The sequence below is a fragment of the Lotus japonicus genome, chromosome 5 (genome assembly GCF_012489685.1).
Source record: "Lotus japonicus ecotype B-129 chromosome 5, LjGifu_v1.2".
Lineage (NCBI taxonomy): Eukaryota > Viridiplantae > Streptophyta > Magnoliopsida > Fabales > Fabaceae > Lotus > Lotus japonicus.
This window is the reverse complement of record NC_080045.1, coordinates 10,511,959-10,535,061: the sequence shown is the minus strand read 5'-3', so window position 1 is coordinate 10,535,061 and position 23,103 is coordinate 10,511,959. Positions and strand designations below refer to the sequence as shown.

At 38.4% G+C, this 23,103-nt stretch overlaps 1 protein-coding gene across 4 annotated transcripts; it reads right to left on the bottom strand.

Moving 5' to 3' along the window:
* Positions 1–605: 605 nt before the first annotated feature.
* LOC130718116 (transcriptional corepressor LEUNIG-like) lies at positions 606–21,613 on the bottom strand. 4 transcript variants are annotated; one of them, XM_057568584.1, is made up of 18 exons: positions 21,368–21,613; positions 20,635–20,732; positions 20,427–20,536; positions 19,522–19,908; positions 19,353–19,432; positions 16,905–16,983; positions 16,746–16,821; positions 15,466–15,515; positions 9,247–9,558; positions 8,923–9,114; positions 6,920–7,165; positions 6,690–6,834; positions 6,360–6,469; positions 6,083–6,232; positions 4,210–4,365; positions 3,990–4,106; positions 2,838–3,044; positions 606–1,145 (listed from the first exon to the last, which is right to left on the bottom strand). In XM_057568584.1, the coding sequence occupies exons 1-18, from the start codon at positions 21,397–21,399 to the stop codon at positions 1,002–1,004; spliced, it is 2,691 nt and encodes an 896-aa protein (XP_057424567.1). In that variant the 5' UTR covers positions 21,400–21,613; the 3' UTR covers positions 606–1,001. The 4 variants fall into 4 exon arrangements, with proteins under 4 accessions (XP_057424567.1, XP_057424569.1, XP_057424568.1 ...); XM_057568586.1 differs by having other exon boundaries at positions 6,690–6,807; XM_057568585.1 differs by having other exon boundaries at positions 19,353–19,429.
* Between the last annotated feature and the right edge of the window lie 1,490 nt (positions 21,614–23,103).

Below are 23,103 nucleotides of genomic sequence, written 5' to 3'. Positions count from 1 at the left end.
AAAAGTAAATACTAATAAGGTAAAAACCGATTTTAAATCTAATTTATTGTTTGTGTCATGGATGACATTAGACGAAATGAAGTTGTGGCAAACACAAAGTCTAGCATTGGTACTCTAAGGCGACGTAACTCACTTCGCACTTCGGCCGACGTGAATTCTTAAAAATAGTATCGGTCATATAGGCCGACTCTTATAGGTCTCAGTTTAGTCGATCCTAGGTGCAAGACATTGGAATATTATTATCAAATGTTAAGCTTATGTTTGTGGTCTATGCAAACTTGATGATGAGTTACACTGATCAAACTCGAGAGTATTGATTGATTCGCACTTTCACATTATCTTCTATCTCATTTCTACTCACTGACTCTTCTTATCTTTCTCTTTTATTCTTATTACATCATTTATCACATCTCACATTTATCTTACTTGGTGCAAGTGTTTGGAGTGTCAACCAAACATTATTCTGGTTAATAAGTACTGATTCATCTTTCAGAGAACCATTATTTACATCTAAAACGACAACACAAATAAAAAGATATAGTAATAAATAAATACGTTTGCACGTTTGAATTTTCCCACTTTTAGGTTGTCGCTGCAGACATGGGTTCTGCCTGAAACTGGATCAGCACTCACCGAATGGTATTATAAATAGCCAATGTAGATGATACAAGAACAGAGATCTCTAAGTAAACAATAATGAAACAGAGATCTCTATAGGTTAATTTACCATACAACATAAAAGGTCATGTGATCAACAGATCCGGATTCCATGCAGTCAAAACTTTCTGAAGTCATTTTGGTAGTCGTCGAATCAAGATCGAATCGTTGGGATTTAAAATGACAATCATACACAATTGGTCTTTATAAATTTAAACCGTCTAATTAAAGATCGGATGGCTATGAAGCCATGACTACAGCGGCTTTAGGGATTTTTTTACAGCAGGAAATCCAAATCTGCGATCAACACTGATAAAACTACCTGTTTTGCAGAGGCAGACAGGTTACTTCCAGAGCTTGACAAACTTGTCATGACTGGCTGAAGCAACCAAACCATTTACAGTTGAAACTGCCAATGCAGCAATTAGACCTTCATGAGCAGACAGAGTCATTGTCTTGTTCTCGGTCATGTCCCAGAGTTCCAATGACTGCAATAATGGTACAACAAATTGAAACAGGTCAAAATTACATCAATATCAAGGATAACATTTAATTACTATTATTCGGTAAAAAATATAATCAGAAGATCAGAATTCTAAAGAGAAGCCGCATCAAAATAACAATTACAATTGATACAGCAAAAGAAAGACATTGAATGAATTAGCGTGTATTTAAATGAAACACCAGAGAATAAAATAGATAGGACTTAGATCCCCTAGAGTAATTAAATAACTGCAGGGTGATGAAGTTGTAATCCGATGGCTCACATCAACCTAAACCATATTTACAAAGATTTTAAATTATTTTGATGGGTGAGATTTCTGCGTAGTAACTGAAGATTGTGATCCAAATATATCAAGGTGTCATGATTTAGATCTCTAAAAACCCCATTTGCATTCACATTATAGCCATCGCCAACCTTAACCAAATACTGAGAGGTTTTTTCCTACAGCAACTACAGATTCTCAACTAGCTTATGAAAAATAAGTTATGTGAGGCATCCTTCGGATCACACAATTGACCCCACAATTTTAAGGAATTTTTACTGGTCAGCCATGCTATACTATGCAAATCGAGTTGAGCTGGTATCACTCCCTATTCTATGATTTCCTACTCACCCTCCAATTCATCTCTTTGGTCTACAAGATCTTCCTCTAATACCATGTATGACCCTTAACTGCTTAATCTTGCACTCATGCAGTCATGCCTAAGTGAGAACTCATCACATTTAAAACATAAGCCCTTCTTCCTCCTTTCCTGATATTCAGCATATTATACCTGCGGAAATTTATGCTTCTCCCACTTACTTCAGTCCCTGTTTTCGTATTCTCGTTGAAGCTCCTCTTGCTGCAGCAATATCTCTTGCACTGCAGTCTCTTGGCTCCGCATTCGAGCTTCCATGAACACACATCATTCAACCAACTCTTCTCCTCATTGCCTTAGTTCTTTTAGACCATGTTCATTTCTTCAACTCGAGCCCCTTGGGTTTCTATTTTAATAATAGATTCAGTATTTTTATTCAGACAATTACCCTTTTATCCCTATTCTTTTGTTGGTTGGCTGTTTGGGTTAATCTAACCCTAACAGCTCGTCATAAATGTCCAAGTGTTCGGAAAAGAATTCCAGGGATACTTGAAGAATAAGAATAATCAAGATGGTGAAGCATTTCAAAGGACGCAGCCAAGGGTGCTAGTGACGAAGAATTTATAGGGATTGCAAAGGGTTGAACTGGATTCATAAGAAGGCATTATGGCACCAGTTATTCCATGTAGCCGATTTCACCTATGGGAAAGGCTTTGATTGCCGCAGTTGCTAGAAATCAGTTCTCATTCAATACAAAAGTATGAAATCAATTGATTTGCAAAACAATCACCATATTTGGAACACCAAGAAGGTGAAACGAAATCATTTTGTTTTGAAGATTTTACTGTTCCCAACTTAGAACAGATGAGGTGGGTGCACTGATAAAGGTTAAATTGTCAATTAAATAACTAAATCAAATCAAATGCACTCAAACCCAACAAAATCATGCACATTTCTAAACTGTAAATACATGACTTGAATCCAATCAAGACCAAACCAATTCCTCTAATTTTGCAAATAAAGAAATCAATTTCAAAAATTTGCGATTCTATCAATGCTCAAAATGGAAATGAAACTAAGAATGGATATAGACTTGCCTGGTAACAACCAATGACCAGCATTGAAGGATACGTTGGGTGGAAAACACATGAGTGAAATTTATTGCCATTACAGCTAAGCTCATGAACGCATTCCCCTTCACCCCCTGTTCCAAGAGTCCAGACCCTGACAGAGTCTTCACTGACAGATGCCAGAAACTCCCCAGAAGGATCCCAACACACAGAATGTATAGAGTTTGTATGACCCTACAATCATGGTGCCACATTCAAAACAGTAAAATCAGCAATGCTTTATGTAGAGAAATTAATAGAGTATATACCATTACAGTTGAAGTACAAAATTGTTTGGAAATATATACAGGAGTGTCAGAAGTATTTTATTCTTATTGAAAGTATAATTAGTGTTTCTTCTTATAAGACCTCTCTCCAGTAGAAACAACCACGTTGCCTATTTGCTTTGTGCAACAGCAAATGCAATCTTCATAAAGGATCAGTATAAATCTTTCACCATGATAATATATCTTGGCTAGACATATTCGAGTAACCGATAGCTTACAATTCGCATTTTTTCAAACTCAAGAAACAAGTATGATGTAATCAGTTGCATGTTTTCTACTGAGCCAATATAAATTTTCCTGATCAATGCCTAGGAGTCTGCACAGTATACACAATTAGACCTAGTGGACGGCCTGTAAAAGGAAAAAAACTGCTGTGTCTGGAAGAAATTGCAACTAAAATCTAGAAATAAGCAATTTCTGCTACAGAGCTTATCATGCAGTAATCAGAAATATACAATTCTTGTGAGTTGTGACTGTCAAAAAGACTATAAATTATGAACATATGGGTAGGAACTACATCAAGCGTTGAAATGAAGTGTCTTCAGAATTAAAGATATAGAAATACAAATCAGTGACTGAACAATACTGCAAAATAAAAGGGAAAAATAGGCTCTAACAGGCACACTTTTTTTATCGCAATTGTTATGAATGCAATATGTAACCTCCTTTACTCCCGCCCCTGTTTCAACCATCTTGTACTATGTTACCAGTAACACAAGAACTAACTAGATCCAAGTTGTTTTCCTAAATGAAAATCATAAAGCAATTTGTTTTGATTTCTGCTTCAGATTATGAACAGAGAGGAAGGTAAGGTGCAAGTCTCAAGAGACTTCTGAAATTTATTTGAACCAACCTTTAGTGAATATCGGCATGCTTGTGTCTCCACATCAAATATAGAAACAACGTTCTCTGCAGCTGCAGCAAGGTACCTCCCTAGACGAGGTTGAAATCTCATCTGTGCAGTACCACCCTAATTGGCGAGAAAAATCGTCACTTTTGCAAATTAAACTGAACACTTTAACTTCAATACACAAACTATGAAACAAACAATTGTGCTTAAAATAAAATTCTACCTTGGACACTCTAGCACAACTGCCATTATTAATGCTCCAATATCGTATCTCGCCATCAAAATCACAAGAGCAGATAAGGTCGTCCTTATTAGGGTGAAAATCTAGTGACATAACAGATGCAGAATGTCCTGTAAAGGTACGAAGCGAATAGCCAGGCTGCAATGATAATTTCATATAAGTTGAAGTAGAATACAAAATAAGAAAACAACACAATCCATTAAAATCCAAAAGAGCAAAGGGACTCAGATCATGCAATTACTCTAGCTCTTACATAGACCTTACATTTACATGCGACTAAAATAACAAACTTTTTCCCAACATAACATAAATTTGAATAAACCCAGAAGATGATAAGAAAATTAACCAAGCAATCAAATATTTGTGCATATTGTTAGAAATATACTATAAAAATATGAGTTCCTAGCAGATTTAGGTCTTGGATTAAGCTAAGTGATGGAATTGTGCCAACGTCAACAAGCTTCAAAAGGAGGCGGAAGAGGTGGATCTTGTGGAACATGATACATCTTAACGAAAGAGGCTGATAAGAACCTTGGCTTTTGTGGTGTGGTTCTCCCAAGGTTCTTATCAATTGGTATCAGAGCCTTCCACCATGTCTCTCAGCTACAAACGAGCAGTGTGGGTGGTGACGCCGGCAGTGCAGTGTTCGCCCGGGACTAGTCAAGGGGCTAGTGCACAGCCAGCCTGCGTGGCTGCCGGGGCTGCGGAGCGTGGTGGGATGTTAGGACCCAATTGCAAGGTATGGGACTTGAGTCACAAATTGGAAGGATGGGATTCTAATGTGGGGTTTATAAGGCCTTGGGCTCTCCAACTACAACAGCTAGCTTTTGTGGTGTGGTTCTCCCAAGGTTCTTATCAGAGGCCACGCTTGTGATGAGGTCCTCGGGTGGAAAAGGTCTTAACTTACTGAAATGAGAACACAGCAATAAAGAGGGCCAAGAAAATGGAGATGGTGCACAATTTCTGAATTTGCATTGGTAGCTAGTGGGTCCACTGTGTAATCATATATTAGGGCTGCCTCTCGTCAGGATATAGATACCATATTGAGATAGAAAAACGAGACGGCACTGAGTGAATACATGTCTGAATTACACACCTGAGAAGATTATATATAATAGGTGTCATAAATACAACATAAAATCAGTCTATAAATATCCTATTTATATTTTGTTTCTAACAAGGACATTCTAATTCATAGTCGAATTCAACATCCATGTTGATCACAATAATATCTCCACTAACTTTTAATAGCTACAATTACTAACACTAGATACTACAGACACAGAGATTCTTAAGCTTGTGAAGCACTGTGTTTGCACCCCACTAGTCGCCTTTATCATTGAAGAAATCAGATAACTTACTTCCTAGGATAATACAAAGAACAGCGACGGCTATAGTCCTAATCGCACTAATAATTACCAATCAGCTGAATTCAGATTAAAAGAACAACATGTAGCCAATTAAGGGTTCCTTTGAAACATAACATCCTCAAAGCATTATACTACAATAAAACCATGTTCAGAATTCATATATGAGAGCGGGGGCACCCTGTTATACATGATATATTTAACCTAGGAATGGTGCAATATGAGATTGCATTCTTCTTTATAAAATATTTGCATCTATATTTCAAAAGAAACAACAAGTAGATAAATAAGTTTGTTCATGACAGTTTTATTACCGCAGTATGTACATAATTCAACTAACAATTACCAAATACTCATGCGCAGCGCTTCACAGGAGGAAAAAGCATATACTGATGTATACAATCAAGTGACTTTAGATAAATTTAGAATCTAAAGAAACAATTTCCAAATAGTATAAGATTAGAGTTAAACAAACAAAATCAACTAACATTGTCAACATCCCAAACCCTAACAGTTTTGTCATATGAAGATGTTGCGAGACGAGGCATGCTTGGACTGAAACGGACATCGGTGATTAAAGATGAATGCTCTTCAAGAGTAGCCTTCTGCTTCAGAGAATCTGTGTACCATAAAACAGCCTGCAGTATGAAACAATAAGAGAAAATGTCACTATGATATAAACAAAATAACTAAAATAAAAGTTATGCACTGTTTTTCAATTTCCAAGCAGGTCAATTGTTTCACCAGTGTAACACCTTGACTAACCTTTTTATCATGACCACCACTTGCAAGCAATTTCCCATCAGATGAGAAATGGCAACAGACAACTTTGTTTGTACTTGCGCGTACAGAATTTACTTCCGAAAATGAGAATCCTGAAAATGAAGCCAATTCATGCCCTCAGTTTCTGCAAAAATGCCTATTTAATATGCAAGTCAATAAACTCAAGAGCAACAGTGCATCTCCACATACAACATTGTTTGCATCACAGTGAGGGAAAATTTTAGAAGCAAGTCCAAACACTTGAAAAAACTCTTCTGCAACGATAATGGTTGAAAAGTTCAAGACAAATAAAAATAATGGTGTTTCATGCACCTTTGCTTACATCCATACAACGACCAACATTATCTCTAGGGTCTGTATCATCATGGGATAAAAAAGACTCCACATTGTCATCAAGAGATCCATCCTCAACAAAACGGTCCACATCAGCCTGCAATTCAAGATCTTTATCATCCCACTGCCAAAATCGAATGGAAATGAGTCTACAAGCAAGGAACTTGTTATTCCTTCCATTAACTGAATCATTTAGAAGAGCCACTCACCAATTGATTGGAAGGTGAGGTAAGAGTTCCGGTGCCATCAGTGCCAAACATCATTAATGGCTTTGATGAGCTACCATTATGAGGTAGAGCAGGCATTGACATCACATCACCAGCTGTATGCGTTGAGGGCGTTGAGGGTGCTGAACTTGGAGATGGGCCTGCCGTATTTGCTGTTCCTGAGCTATTGGCAGGACCAGAGGAAGATACGGGCTGTTTTCTCTTTCTACCAGTCTGGTTTTTGGTAACCTTAAAAGTTCAATCAGAGTAAACCATGTTAGAACCTATTTCAGACTCAATATATGAAAATATAATAGATCACAGGTCAGCCCAATTCAGGGACAAAAATTTACATGTGCAATTTAACAGAAAACAGAAATCAGTAATTCATATTCTTGTGACATATCAACAGTTATATTCTTCCACATTTAGGACTAAAAATATAATTTGGAACGAAACAAACAAGTAATTGAAATTATTACCCATGGTTAAATGCCATAAAAAATAAATACAGTTCCGTTATTTGCTTTACTAATGAATCTTCACAGATCTGTTCAAAAGGCTTTACAAAATCATTCCAAATTACTCAACTTTAGAAATCTTGATGTTAAAGAACTTATGTTAGTAATACTTGTATTCAACCATTCCAATGAAGGAGAAGTAAACAAAATCACTATCCGTTATGGATTTCCAAACATTCCTGACCCCATAGAAATTTCTCAAAATTGTTGAGAAGTCCCACATTTACTAGTGATATGACCAAAATAGTCCTTATAAAGGGTAGAGCAACCTTCAGTCCTAAGCTAGCTTTTCAGGTAGAGTAAGGCCTAACCCAAATTCTAAGATGGTACCAGAGCCTATATATGGGCAACCTGCAGATGTTCATTCCTACAAACTCCACGCTCCAGATGTCCAGCCCTGGACGTGAGCAGGTATGTTGTCATGATGAGAAGTCTCACATTGACTAGAGATATGATAAAAATTGTCCTTATAAAGAGTAGAGAAACCCTAACTCCTAAGCTAGCTTTCAAGGTAGAGTTAGCGCTAACCCAAATTCTAAGATTAGTCATTATACAAATCCATTGTAGAGTCCAAAATTAAGAAAGATTATAACAATAAAATTCAAGGGACTAACCATAAAAGGAAAGACATTCAGACTCGCTTGTAGACAGCCAAGGTAAAAGGAGGAAAATTGCGGATACAAGCTACTTGTATTTACTAGTTTGAGACAATGATATATCAGAGGGGAAAAAATAGGAGACTTAAAATAATGCAAGAAGATATTACCTTAAGAAAATCAGTAAAAGGAATTTACTAATTCAATATATCTAAGATAAGATTCAACAAGTTGCATACATCATACTTCATACAACAGAAATTCGTCACTAACTATATTTTGAACAGCCAATAATCTATATATTTACGAAAATTGCCTTTTCAAGCATTAATGACCCTATTACTCATTACCTTGGGGGACGGGATGTATGTTTCTCATGTCATAACCAGCATTCACTTAACATGATATGAAAAAATAAACAAAAATGACATTATTTTACTTTCTTTCTTACTCCATTTTCAGTTACAACTACACGAGTATTGTATTATAACAATGTACACAAACTATGATGAAAATGAAACAGTATGATTATAAGTTTGTTTGAATAAAAGCTGTTTTTTAAATATTTTAACTATTTTTTTGAATCAAAATAAAGCAATTTCGGACATGTAATAAATATTGTTCTAGCAAAATAAAAAATTCAAAGTAATATGCACAAAACTTATATCTAAATAAAAATTAACTAGTAACTCACTAAATGTCAAATTTTCAGTGGTCATTGGTCATGCATTATTTTACCAGTCAGAAGATACCTGTTGGTATAATTTTTTTTTATAAGCTACACGTATACTGCCTAATAATTCCATGAGGTAAGAGGAACTGAGAATTCATGCATATAGCTCAATTGCTCAAATCTGCATGGGATAGTGGCAACCAAAATAGGACTGACCTGATCATTTCCTCTAAAGGTGTTTGACATGCTACCATCGACATTGACATTGCCTCCCGCTACTTTATCCTGCTGATGCATGTTAAGATTTGAAGTCTGAGATTGCGGATTTGAAAGAGCATGCTGTTGAAGTTGCTGCTGCTGTGAATTGGCGTTCTGCTGCTGATGTTGGTGAAACTGAGCCAGTTTCAACTACACAAACAATAACTTTCAGAAGATGCAACTCATGAAACTTGTTGCAACTTAAGATATTTATAAATAGGAAAGTTGAAAAATAACGTAAGATCCATAGTAAAAGAAAATAAACTGCATGAGAACAATCACCTTCATTAACATATCTGTATCGCCACGAGGAAAAGGAGGGCCACCTGCTTGAAGAGGTGATCCAACATTTGATACTACATCACCCACAGGATTTGAAAGACCATCCTTACTTACACCCATATTCCTATTATTTAGTAGCATTCGGAGTCTTCTATTGTCATCATTGGCAGATGGTGATGCTAAATTTTGTTGTGCTAGTATAAGCTGTTGTTGATGTTGTGGCGTCAACATCGGAAGTTGATGAAAAGGTTGAGGAGACTGTATAAAAGGTTTTTGTTGCTGAAGCATACCAGAACGTAGTTGTTCCAACCCCTGCGAGGAATAGAAAACGCTAAATAGTGAAACTGAATGACTCGAATGTTTAGCTTCATCATTAACTAATGTTGAAGTAACAATGAAACCAGTAGGATGATTGTCAGAGACCTTTGGTAAGAAGCACCATTTCCATCAGACAAGGAAGGTTAGGGTTCACAGATAAAAGCAAAGTCAGGTTGTTAGGTACCAGAAAAATAGAGCACTGAATGAAGAAGATGATATGAATTATAGCACTGAATCCTCTGGATAAACCCAGAAGCAGTGTTTAGGGGAATTACAAATAAGGAAAAATACAAGATAACCTTGAGCAATTCGAGAGTGCTCAATCTCTCCTAATTCCAGAATAATTTCTGCCTAACCAATTCTCTCTCCATAACCAACCTATATACTCAAATGCCTATGGTCCCCCCCTCACCCACATGGGTGCAGCCACCTCACCTGGTGGTTATTTTGAAAAGATACCTTCTAGAAGGTTAGCTCATCAGGTACAGCTTGCACCTGTTTGGGCTTTCTAGTATATACCTTCCCAAATCTGGGCCTGACCAAAGGGTCTGTATCATCTCTCCCCCCTTGAAGAATCACCTTGTCCTCAAGGTGATGTTCAGGAAATTGTTCCAACAGTTCAGTGTAGTCTTCCCAAGAGTTCTCAAACTCCGGCATGTTCTTCCATTTGACCAGAACCTCCACAGTACCTTTATCCCCTGCCCTGGAATCAATAATGCTCTCAGGTTCCACCTTAAGTTCCCACTCTTCTGTCATGTAAACTGGAAGTGGCTGACTGTTGACTCCTTCATTAGGTGCCTTCTTGAGTAAAGAAACATGAAAAACAGGGTGTACTTGACTACCCTCTGGCAGTTGGAGTTTATAAGCTACTGCATTGATCTTCTCAATCACAGGATAAGGGCCATAGAACCTTGGACTAAGCTTTTGATTCTTCCTTCTAGCTAAACTCTTAAGCTTATAAGGTTGGATTTTGAGATAAACCATGTCTCCCACCTTCAGTTGTATGTCTCTTCTGTGCTTGTTAGCTTGCTGTTTCATTCTATTTTGGGCTTTCTCCAAGTTCTCCTTTAATGTGTCCAGAAATAGATTCCTCTCTGCTGTCATCTTTTCCACTTCATTTACTGAAGCTAATGAATCAGTTCCCTTAATGATCACTGGTGGTTCTCTTCCATACAGAGCTTGAAACGGAGTGGTTTTGATGGCAGAATGGTAGTTGGTGTTATACCAAAATTCTGCCCAACTTAACCATTTTGGCCACTGCTTGGGTTTAGCCCCAGTCACACACCTTAAATAGGTCTCAACACACCTATTCACCACTTCAGTCTGCCCATCAGTTTGAGGATGGTAAGCAGAACTGAACTTCAATTTGGTCCCAGCAAGCTTGAACAATTCAGACCAAAAAGAACTCAGAAACACCCTGTCTCTATCTGAGACTATAGATGTAGGAAACCCATGCAACTTAACAATTTCCTTGATGAAGAGTTCTGCAACTTCTTTAGCATTATAGGGATGAGATAGAGCTAGGAAATGTGCATATTTGGTAAACCTGTCCACAACAACCAAAATGGTGTCCTTTCCCATAGTTTTTGGCAAACCTCCAATGAAATCCATTGAGATATCAGACCAAACTTGTGAGGGAATGGGAAGTGGTTGAAGATAACCAGCTGGATTAAGTGTCTCATATTTGTTTCTCTGACATATTTCACATTTTTGGACATAGGTTTGGATATCCAGCTTCATTCCTTCCCAAAAGAATAGAGCAGAAATTCTCTTGTAGGTCCTGAAAATTCCAGCATGTCCCCCAACAGCTGAGTCATGAAATTCTTGTAGTATGATAGGAATCTTCCCGGAAGTCTTAGGTAGAACAATTCTGTTTTTGTACAGAAGCCTGCCCCTCCTCATGTGGTAACCAGCTGGAACTGGTCCTTGAGTGGTGATCTCTTGAATGATTTTCTGATACTTGTCATCAGCTAGAATCTCAGTTTCTAAATCTTCCCAATCTTCACATTGAACTGAGGAAATGGCAGAAAATTGTAGTTTCCTAGAGAGAGCATCTGCTGCTTTGTTTTCAATACCTGGCTTGTATTTAATTTCAAAATCAAATCCCATGAGTTTGGAAACCCACTTTTGTTGCTCCTCTCCCATGAGCCTTTGTTCAGCCAAGAACCTTAAACTCTTTTGATCAGTGTGGACTATGAATTTGCAGCCTAAGAGGTAGTGCCTCCATTTCTGTACAGCCAACACCACTGCCATCAATTCCCTCTCATACACTGATTTAGCTTGTGCTCTTTCTGAGAGGGTTTTGCTCATGTAAGCTACTGGCCTCCCCCCTTGCATAAGTACAGCTCCTAGCCCTTTCCCCGATGCATCAGTTTCCAACACAAATGTTTTCTGAAAGTCAGGCACAGCTAGAACAGGTACAGTTGTCATGATCTCCTTTAGTTTGTCAAATGCTTGAGTTGCTCCAGCACTCCAACTAAAATTGTTTTTCTTGAGCAATTGGTTTAGGGGTTGAGCCAACTTGCTATAGTTTCTGACAAACCTTCTATAATAGCCTGTCAATCCCAAAAATCCTCTCAATCCCTTCACATCCTTGGGAAGAGGCCAATTCAGCATATCTTTTATCTTGCTAGGGTCAGCAGCCACACCCTCTTTGGATATCACATGCCCCAGGTAGATGAGTTCAGATTGTCCAAAGGAACACTTCTTCTGATTGGCCACTAGGTGATTGTCCCTTAAAACTTGTAACACCTCCCTCAAGTGCTCCTTATGTAGGTCTACATTATTGCTGTAAATCAGTATATCATCAAAAAATACCAGCACAAACTTCCTCAAATATGGCCTCAAAACCTGGTTCATTAATGCTTGGAAGGTAGATGGTGCATTGGTTAAACCAAAAGGTAGGACTAAATACTCATAGTGACCCTCATGTGTTCTGAATGCTGTTTTAGGGATGTCCTCTTCCCTCATCCTGATCTGATGGTATCCAGATTTGAGGTCTAGCTTAGAAAAAATCTCAGCTGTTCCAATTTCATCCAGCAGTTCATCTATGATTGGAATTGGGAATTTATCAGGAATAGTCACCTTGTTAAGTGCTCTATAGTCCACACAAAACCTCCAGCCACCATCCTTCTTTTTCACTAAAATAGCAGGGCTACTAAAAGGACTAGTGCTATGTCTAATTATTCCAGCAGCTAACATTTCTTTTACTAACTTTTCTATCTCATTTTTCTGGTAAAAAGGGTACCTGTAGGGCCTGATGTTAGGGATTGGTGCTCCTTCCTGTAGCAGAATAGCATGATCAGTGGCCCTCTTGGGGGGTAGCTCTTTTGGCTCCTGGAATACCTCTGGGAATTCAGTAAGAAGCTTGATCCAGAGTTCAGGTATAGTGACATTGGCTGTAGGCTCCTCTTCTGAACATTCATATGAGAGAAAATATTCTTCTCCCTCATCATGCTTTGTCTTTTTTATAGATTTCCATGTGGCTGCCACCTTACAAAAAGATGGTTCCCCTTGCATACACATCTTTTGTCCATTTAGTTCCCATTTGATGATCAGATCCTGGAAGTTGGCCTCAATATTACCCAAGCTAGCCAACCAATCCATCCCCAGCACCAATTCTGTTCCTCCTAAACCCAGAATAAAGAAGTGCTGAATGATGGGGATTCCTTGCACCTCCAACTTCAAATTCTTACATACCCCAGAATTTCTTTCCCTAGCCCCATTTCCAACTTCCACAACATATTCTGAAGTAGCAACCACTGGTATTTCCAGTTCTGCTACTAGTTCCTGTGAAATAAAGTTGCTGGTGGCTCCACAATCTACTAGAATTAGGATCTCCCTTTCTCCTATCTTCCCTTTCACCTTGAAGGACCTGTTGGAAGTTAGGCCCTCCTTACTGTTCAGAGAGAGTTGGAGTACCTTCCCTTCCAAGACAAATTCTCCATCCTCAGCCTCTTCAAACACTTCTTCTTCTTCCTCTTCATCCTCACCTTCTATCAATATCAGTTGAAAATTCTTCTTGGCACAAATATGCTCCCTTCCCCATTTTTCTCCACATTTGAAACATAAACCCCTTCTGCTCCTTTCCTGCAGTTCTGTTTGAGTAAGTCTTTGTCCCCCATTCCATTTCCTTTCAGGGATTTTTCCTTCATTATTGGTGTTCTCAGTCCCTTCCTTAAGATGCTGAGGTTTCCCTTCATTCCCCTGAGTTCCCCCTGCTCCCTTAGATTGGTAACTCACATTAGGGTAAATAGACCTTCCTCTGGTCTCTCCCGAATTAGTAGAAAATCTTCCTCCAAATCCTCCCTTCTCCTTCCATCCTCGTTTGTCTTCCTCCTTGGATTTGCCTCCTCTCATGGCTGAGTTTTTCTCTTCCAGTAAAAGAGCTCTATCCATGAGATCTGCCAAATCCTCTGATGGATACAGCTTCATCTCAGCCTTAATCTCCTCATGCAACCCATTCAGAAACACTCCCTTTAGCACTTCCCTGTCAGCATTTCGCATAGGCGCAGCTAAGAGTTCAAAATGCTCCCTGTATTCCATAACACTTCCCTTCTGCTTAGCACTGAGCAAAGGCCCGAAAGGATTCTGAACCAGTTCAGGTTGAAACCTGCGAATCAAGGCCTGTTTGAACGGTTCCCAAGCTCGCACTGGAGCTTGCTCCTCCCACCATTGGAACCAGCTGAGCGCGCGGTCCTCCATGGCGATCATCACCATCTCAACCTTCTCGGTTTCTTCGACTCGACTGAGTCGGAAAAACCTCTCCACCTTGGTAATCCATCCGTAAGCGTCGTTACCATTGAACATCGGGATATCCACACGTCGACCTGTGACGGCTCGAAGATGGCTCCGATGATGAACGTGCTCGTGAGGTTCACGACTACGAGTCACAGCTCGTGACCCGGTTCGTGACCCGGTTCGCGACCCGTCGTCTGAACGAGCCAGAGAAACATAATTGTGGTCGCGTGAAACTCGCCGGTGGCGCGGGGTGTTGGAACGTCCCCTGGTGCGACGGCGCTCGCGACTCATGAAGAGTCGTCGGAGCTCCTCGAACTGTTCGTGAGCTTCTTCCTTCATCTCCGTAATGGAACGCTCCAGATTGTCGACTCTCGATTCCATAGCGCTGCGGGTAAGCACCATACAAAGCTCCCTTTGGATCGGGAGCTCTGATACCAATGTTAGGTACCAGAAAAATAGAGCACTGAATGAAGAAGATGATATGAATTATAGCACTGAATCCTCTGGATAAACCCAGAAGCAGTGTTTAGGGGAATTACAAATAAGGAAAAATACAAGATAACCTTGAGCAATTCGAGAGTGCTCAATCTCTCCTAATTCCAGAATAATTTCTGCCTAACCAATTCTCTCTCCATAACCAACCTATATACTCAAATGCCTATGGTCCCCCCCTCACCCACATGGGTGCTGCCACCTCACCTGGTGGTTATTTTGAAAAGATACCTTCTAGAAGGTTAGCTCATCAGGTACAGCTTGCACCTGTTTGGGCTTTCTAGTATATACCTTCCCAAATCTGGGCCTGACCAAAGGGTCTGTATCACAGGTTGTTTTTGCACTAGGCAATGGCTTCTGCCATTAGGTGAGGTTTTATAGGGTTCTCAGATACAACCAAAAGAAGGTTGCTTCTGCCACTAGGCAATGGCTCAAGTGGTATGAGTAGGAAAGTGTTACGTCAAAAATCATAGATTCAATTGCCATTACAACATAAAAATAATAGAGAAAGGCAACATCCTATCACGTTCTCGGCAAAGAGTCCACAACACAATAATTTTGAAGAATATTATTTATAATTACAATGATGATAATTTTTAGGAAGACATAATTTCATAAACCGCCGTAACATTTGATTTAAATAAACATTAAAATAAAAGGATTACTTACTGTGAGTGGCCACCCTTTCAAAGTCAAATTGTTGCTACCTTGGTTAGATCCTGGCACATAAATTTCTTGTTAACTCAATATGTTTACAAGGATAATGATAAACATCATAACACCTTTAATAGTAAATCCCAAAATATCCCCAATTCCTCACCAACTAGTTAATGAATAAATTGCAATCAACTAATTAGACGGAACAAAAATCCCATCACATTCTTGCAAACTAGCTTTCGAATTAATAACACAAACTAGGCCTGTCCAGATTTTTTTGGGCCGACCGAACCCGTCCGGCCCGCTGCCAAAAAAGGGCCTCGCGGGTGGGCCGGTTCGGGTCGCGGGTTCGCGGGTGAAAAAAACCGGTCTCTAATGGTTTGGTTCGGTCGAGTTCGGTTTAACCTCTGAGCCGACCGAACCGACCGAACCAACTCTTTTAAAAAATAAAAAACTTTTCAGCCCAGCCCAATCCCACTAACCCTAACCCTATTGACAAAAAAAAAACCTAACCTTAGCCATATAAATATGCTCTCACTTCTGATTCACTCATCACTCTCTCACTCCAGCCGCCGCCACCTCTCTCACCTCTCTCACTCCAACAGCCACCACCTCACAAGCCTCAACCCTCAGCCGCCACCACCACCTCTCAAGCTTCAACCCTCAACCGCCACCTTCTCTTCCTCTCCAGCCGCCACCACCTCACAAGCTTCAACCCTCAACCGCCGCCACCTCTCAAGCCTCAACCCTAGCCTCCAACGATCGTGTTCCATTAACCACAATCCGCACCTCCTCCTTTTCTGCGGTGGAGAAAGCGATCTCCGGTGAAGACCTTCGACGTCGACAGTGAAGATTGCTAGAGCGAGGACATGCAGCACCACCACGATGAAGATCTTCATCGATTTCTTATTTCTTCATAAATTGTCTCTGAAGATTGTATATTTTTATGTATTTTTTGAGGTATATATTGTTCATTTGTCATGGAAGTAAAATTTTATGTTTCTGGTGGATGTTATATTCTCTAAATTTCCTGGAACTCCTCCTCTCCTCCTCTCTTTTTTGTGATTTTTTTTTCTGGATCTGCAACCGTGAAAACCGACTGAGGTAACCGACTACCCGACGAAACCGAACCCGACAAATCCGATGCTGCTCGGCGGTCGGCGACGGGCTAGATTTTGGTGTAATTTCACCCGTCCAAAACCGGGGTTCGGGCCCAAACCCGCCCGAACCCGTCCGGTGGACACCCCTAACACAAACTATATACACTAGAGTAAGAAATTATGAAAGAATACCAGGAATTGCTATCAATGATCCTTCAGGACCCGCTGCTCTGGGATTTAAAACAGGATTAATCTCACTTTTTATATCCTGATTCAAAGTGGCAAGTCAGGGGAAAACAGTTCAGAAGAAATAAATTAAGTAAGACGGTCACTCTAACAACAATAGCATACCAGAGTAGACCCAGGTAATTGCTGACTACGAGCTTGAACTTGTGGAGACATCGCACCAGCAGCACCATGCAAAACTTGCCTGAAATCAAGAAATTTGATGATAACGACCATAGCCACAAAGAATACCAGAAATTAAGAGAATTAATTGCATGCCAAAAAATTATAAGAACCATTATTGTATTGTTCAAAATAGGGAAGTCTCCCTCGATTTCAGATCAGAACACACACTCACACAGTCACACTGCCTGATCCAATCCAACTGACGCCCATGTGTTGTTCTCTTCCAATGCATCCATCTCTACATCCCTGGCTTGCTTCAATTTTCTATCAGAATCAGGCAATACCTCAAATAGGGTCGTGGGTATGGATGTAGTGTCAGGTTTACAAAGAAGGTTTCATGGGTAGGAGAGAAGTTTTTAAAGTAGCTGATTTGTGCATTTTCTGGTCCCTTTTCAGATAGCAACTGGGAGGACTAGGTCATCTTGGGGTCCAAATTCAACTGTGCATCTGGAGAAATGTAAATTCTTACCTTCTTTAGATGATTTTTCATCTTCTGTCACTTTCGACAAATAAGAATTCTTTTTTCCCAATTTTATCTTTCTCTCCTCTGACATCCTAATTTCCTATCATAGTTTCTCCTCCTCAAATATAACCATGGTGTCGAATTGCTGTTCCACGTTGATAAGCTACAATAAGCATTCCCTCCTTCAAATGTTGGTATCTCCTTATGTGCTCTATTTGGTTTAGGAGATAAATAGAGAAGAGAGAAGATGAGTAGAGCGAAAGAGGTGAGAAATAGAGTAGATTTTATAGGTTGTTTTTTATGGTAGAAAGAAAAGAGAGAGAGAAAAGAAAGAATGACGTGGACACTCTTCTCTTGCTTGGTTGGGCAGAGAATGAAAAGAGAGAAGATTACTTTTGTAGGAAATGACATTTTTACCTCATTATATTTTTATATATATATATATATAAATTACTAGTATAATGATAGAGGGATAAAACTGGAAAGTGAGATAAAAATAACTATCCCTCTCCTATGAGTCCTATCTCTCTTCAATCATGTGAAGACTTCAAAAAGTAGATCGGCCCACATTGCAGTCCCTCTCTCCTTCCTCTCTTGGTACCAAACGGGGTTGCCTATCTCTTTCTCGGCAAACTGTCTCTCATGGTTCTCTCCCTGCAGCATTTCTACCATACCAAACATAGTGTAACGAATGTCAAGAAGGTCCTTCTCTCATATTATTAAACACTGAACGGCTCCTGGCCTCTTCATGATTCACTGCCGACAGCTCCAAGATGGAGCTCTGATACAAATTGCTAGGAACACACGCATAGTCGCATACAGATTGCAGAACTTTAGGGTCAACAATCCTCCTAATGCCCAAATGCTCTAGAGGCTTGGAGTCTCTCAAATGACTTGATACCTTTCCTTCTCAACTCCCTTCCTATCAACATGCCTTATTCATTAATCAAACTAATTAACTAACTATTTTTCCATTGCCTAACTTTTTAATGGACTATACCTATCACAATTAGACATTAAAAAATTCAACGAAAAAGAGAAGCTAACAACTATTATTTCTTCAAGGTCTTGAAAAGAGCAGAGTCATAGTGGCAGAGCTTGAATAAAATGTTTGGAGGGGCCAAATTAAAATCTTAATACATAATTAACTATATAATGTCAAAATAAATAAGGATTAAATAAGCATTTGTCCCTGTAAAATATGTAATTGTTAGTTTTAGTTTCCATTGCAGTTTTATTTGTTTCTACTCCCTACAAGAGGAAATAAAACCTGAAAACGAATAAAATTTTCATAGACTAAAACTAAAATGTGGAAAAACATTTAACTCTATAAATAATATAACGCATACATTCAATCATGCTTCACCATTTTGCCACATCATAGTAAAATTAAAATAAAATAAAGTAAGATGAAGAAATGCAATTGAATATTAATATAAAATAATTTACAATGTTAGTTAATACAAATTAAATTCTAATGTTAATTATAATATGTCATATATATAGATTTTAAGGCTTAATATAAAACCTGGCCATAAAAATGATGATATAAATAAATGTATAAATATTTTTAATAATTATAAGCATATATATGTGCGTGCATATTTTTTAATAATTACTTAAATTTGTTATCGACGTATAAACAACTTTTTCAAAAATGTTTGGGAGAGCCGTAGCTCCCCCGTGTCAACACAAAGATCAACCCCTAGAGCAGATCCATTTTAAATAATTACTGCAACTCCGGTCCTCAACCTCCAATCCACATAACTATTTGAATGCAAAAAACTACAAAACACGATGAAACTTAAATAAACTCAATCACATACTAATTGAGCATAAGTACCTTCTTTTTTCAGGGGATATATCATACTTATTTAAAGACTAAAATAAAAAGTAACAAAGGCTAAGTTCAAAAGAAAAATCACCCTGAAGGCTGGCCAGTAGCTCCAGATGTCTTCAATATTGTGGCATGATTTGGGTCCAAGAGTTGGTCTCCAAATCTCTGCTGCACAATATACCACAAAAGAGTTATGAATATATGCATCATAAAAACAGAGTTCATTTTATAATAAGGCAACCAGAACATCTCCTTACCTTCATTGCTGCATCTTCCAAAGAATCCCTTTGAAGGGGCAGTTTTAACCTTTCCTCATACATCTTTGTTGCTAATGCACTTGCAGTGCTAGCGTTTCCAACTAACCCATTAGTACCACCATTTAAGAGATGAGACCTATCCCTACCCTGTTGTTGAGGTGGTGGCTGTTGATGTTGCGGCTGTTGCTGCTGAGCATGCCTTTGTAACATCATCTGCTGCATCTGCATGTGCTGTTGTTGCTGTTGTTGTTGCTGATGTTGTTGTTGCTGATGTTGTGACTGCTGAGGTTGTGGTTGTTGTTGTTGTTGTTGTTGTTGTTGTTGTTGTTGTTGTTGTTGTTGTTGTTGTTGTTGTTGTTGTTGCTCCCTAGCCTTAACTAGTTGTGTCTGCAAAGAGAGTTTCACAAACCAAAACCTTCAATTTGCCACCACAAATTTACATGGAAACAGTTTTATGATTGCATGTTAGGGAAAATTAAAATATCAAACAATCATAATCACCATTAGACAGATAATCACTTGCTCAAACAATATATTTTTTAAAATCATACTGCTAGCAACCTAGTCAGAATCTTGGAAATTAAAAACAAATATCTTTCTGCAATCTTATTTAAGAAAAGCTAGATTTAGAGAAAAGATACCAACTTTCCCTTCAACTACTTATGGAAAGCAATTACCAGCCAAATCATTTATTGGTTAGCGACTTAGGGAGCAAAATTTGGAAGTAATATATGGTCAAATGTATAAGGTTCCTTCTTGAATACATGAACACATACATCAAAAGTTAATCAACTGTCAGAATGTCGCCATTTTTATGCTAACTTCCAGCACAATCATACAAATCAGATCTAGTACGCCAGTAGGAAGCTAAAAATGAAAAACAATGCAAATTTTTCCGAACCAACCTCAATGTAAGATGCAGCAACCTCTGAATGCTTCTCATTAGTCCTGGCAATAAATATGTCCCAGAAAACTGACCACCACTCAAACAGAAATCCTCCCGGGGCATCAATAGCTGCAATCCCTCATTACCATCACACAAAAGAAACCAAATCAATAAAATGGCCAAAACAGAAACATCAAATCCAACTTCTTTGTTTCTAGGTAACTAACCAACAGGGTCCGAGGACACTTTCCCTTCAGCTTGAAAAGCTTGAGCCGAAGCCTTCAAATCCCTCTTCACTAGGTAATCATAGATGTAAACATCTAACCTGAAATCCCATAGCACAAGCAAACACAGGTTGCATAAGCAATTGAACTGTTAGAATCAAAGTTTAGATCTTTACACTGAGTATATCTCGTGACCATAAATATCAGCAAACCCAAATGCAGGAACCAAGAGTTCAACAATTAAAAGTGAAATTTTCATTCAATGCAAAGAAACTCCTTATACTTGCATAGCCTAAAAAACCCTAACACACTCATCAAAATATTCTCAAATATACATGAAAACCAAACCCAAGAAAATAAACCAACCTAAAACACCATTAAATGAAAAACCACAAACCCAGAACCCAAATCAACAAAAAATGCAGGAACCAAGAGTTCAGCAATTAAAAGTGAAATTTTCATTCAATGCAAAGCAACCCCTTATACTAGCATAGCCTCAAAAACCCTAACACACATCAAAATTTTCATGAAAACCTAACACATATAAAACCAAACCCAGGAAAATAAACCAACCTAAAACACCATTAAACGAAAAACCACAAACCCAGAACCCAAATCAACAAAAGAAAGCAAAGATTCTGAGTAAGAACAAAAACCCATGTTCCAAAACTGATTAAAACACCAAGATTCAATAGAAAATATAAAAAAAAATAAACACAAAGCAAAAAACACTTACATCTTATCAGCTTCCCAGTTAGTCTGAGACATTCTGACACAACGAGCTTGAACGGTGGTGAGGGAATGAACGAGGTTGTGAAGGTTTCAAAGTCTAGGAAACTGAGCAGTAACAATCGGCAAACACAAGAGTTTATCTCGTAGCAGAAAGACAAAGAAGCATGAGAAAAGGGAACGGTAGAAAGCGAAGCCAGAGGAACACGACTTCAAGGGAAAAGCAGAGAATTTGGGAAGAAATATTGAAGGGTGTGAAACTGAAGCTACCCTCTTATATATATTTTTACTTTTATTTTTATTTTATTTTTTTAATAAAAAACAACATGTGACTAGTTTGGCCCAAATTATTTTTAACTTTTAAGTAAAATTTGGACTAAACACAATTTTAAATTTTGGTTTTTAAAACAGTTTTTTAAAAAAGAAAACAAAAACACAATCAAATAGACCCTTTTAAGTAACTTATTTTTACAAACCAAAATGTAGATAGGTAGCTTTTTAGGAAAAGTTGGGGAGAGGAGATTTTATCTTTCAAGGAATTTATACTGTGTTTACCCCTTTAAAAAAACAATAATATGTGTTGTTTATATCTCTTATCTCCCCCAAGCAGAGAGTCATGGCTTATTTCGTATTTGTACGTGATTCCTGAACCTTCTCAAGAGCTCGCGCATAGACACAGTCTTGGGGCTGAGAATATCGCATACCCAAAGGATCCACCCTTACGCATTACCGGACACATCTGATGCCTCCAAGGTAACATAACCAACAACCTAAAAACCTTGTTTTTCCCTACCATTCTTAGTAACTTTCTTAGGACGATCTCTTTTTCTCCCAACATAAGAATATGGGCTCTTAAAGACTCCTTCTCCACAGAAGGAAAAAGGGAAAATGGCTTAAGCCTTGAGAAAATCACATCGAGGGGAACTACGAAGGATTGGAATAGTCTGACACATGATGATGATTGAGTGCAACTTCCGAAACATCCAAAGCAACTCAACAACGACATGACCATGAATCAATTCAAACCCTGAACCATCAGCTAACCCACCGCTCAAACTTGTATCCGATGAACGCTAAATATTAGCCATTGAAAGTCTTGAATTTTCATTAAACTCCTTTTATTTTATTTAAAATAGCTTTGGCTACCCATTGTACACCATGGCACTCCCTATGTTCCTATTCACACCTAATTGTTCCACTAGCCAAAGTTATACATGAGGGAGGGCAATCAACTATGATGTTTGATTAACGCATTGCCGCACACATGCGTGCCAAAGTAATTTGCAAAGAACGCAATATAAGGTGTTAAGACATTAGGATTGTTCTCACAATAACGTGGGAATTAGAAGAAATCAAAAACAAACCAAGAAAGCAAAGTAAATAGGGGGTTTTGTTGGTTGTTCACTTTTTTGTGATGAAAACAGAATTATAAAGAGACTAGAAATGTACATAAGAGAAAAAAACTTCACTCATTAGGAATTTATCATTCAACTGTGACAGATCATCCTATACTATAAATTAAATTCTGGGTAAAAGTTAAAACCAAACGTATACGAGGATAGAGTAAGCATTGAACTCTTATAACCTGCTATGTTCTACATGAGATAACGATAAATGTAGAAAGTTCCAACATACACATTTTACGTAATTAGTTATATGAACCATAAAGAATGTGGAATTACGTTCACTCTTAATAATGTTTATTTTCTCAAACTCCTTCACTAACCAATGGGTGGTTGGTTC

What these genes read in the sequence shown, in the direction of transcription:
- LOC130718116 (XM_057568584.1), bottom strand. Translation starts at nt 21,399, where the DNA reads ATGTCTCAGACTAACTGGGAAGCTGATAAGAT. An exon ending in CCTCACCTTCCAATCAATTG is followed by an intron (nt 6,835 to 6,919) that starts GTGAGTGGCTCT and finishes CGATTTTGGCAG; the next exon opens with TGGGATGATAAAGATCTTGA. An exon ending in GTGGTGGTCATGATAAAAAG is followed by an intron (nt 6,233 to 6,359) that starts GTTAGTCAAGGT and finishes TTCATACTGCAG; the next exon opens with GCTGTTTTATGGTACACAGA.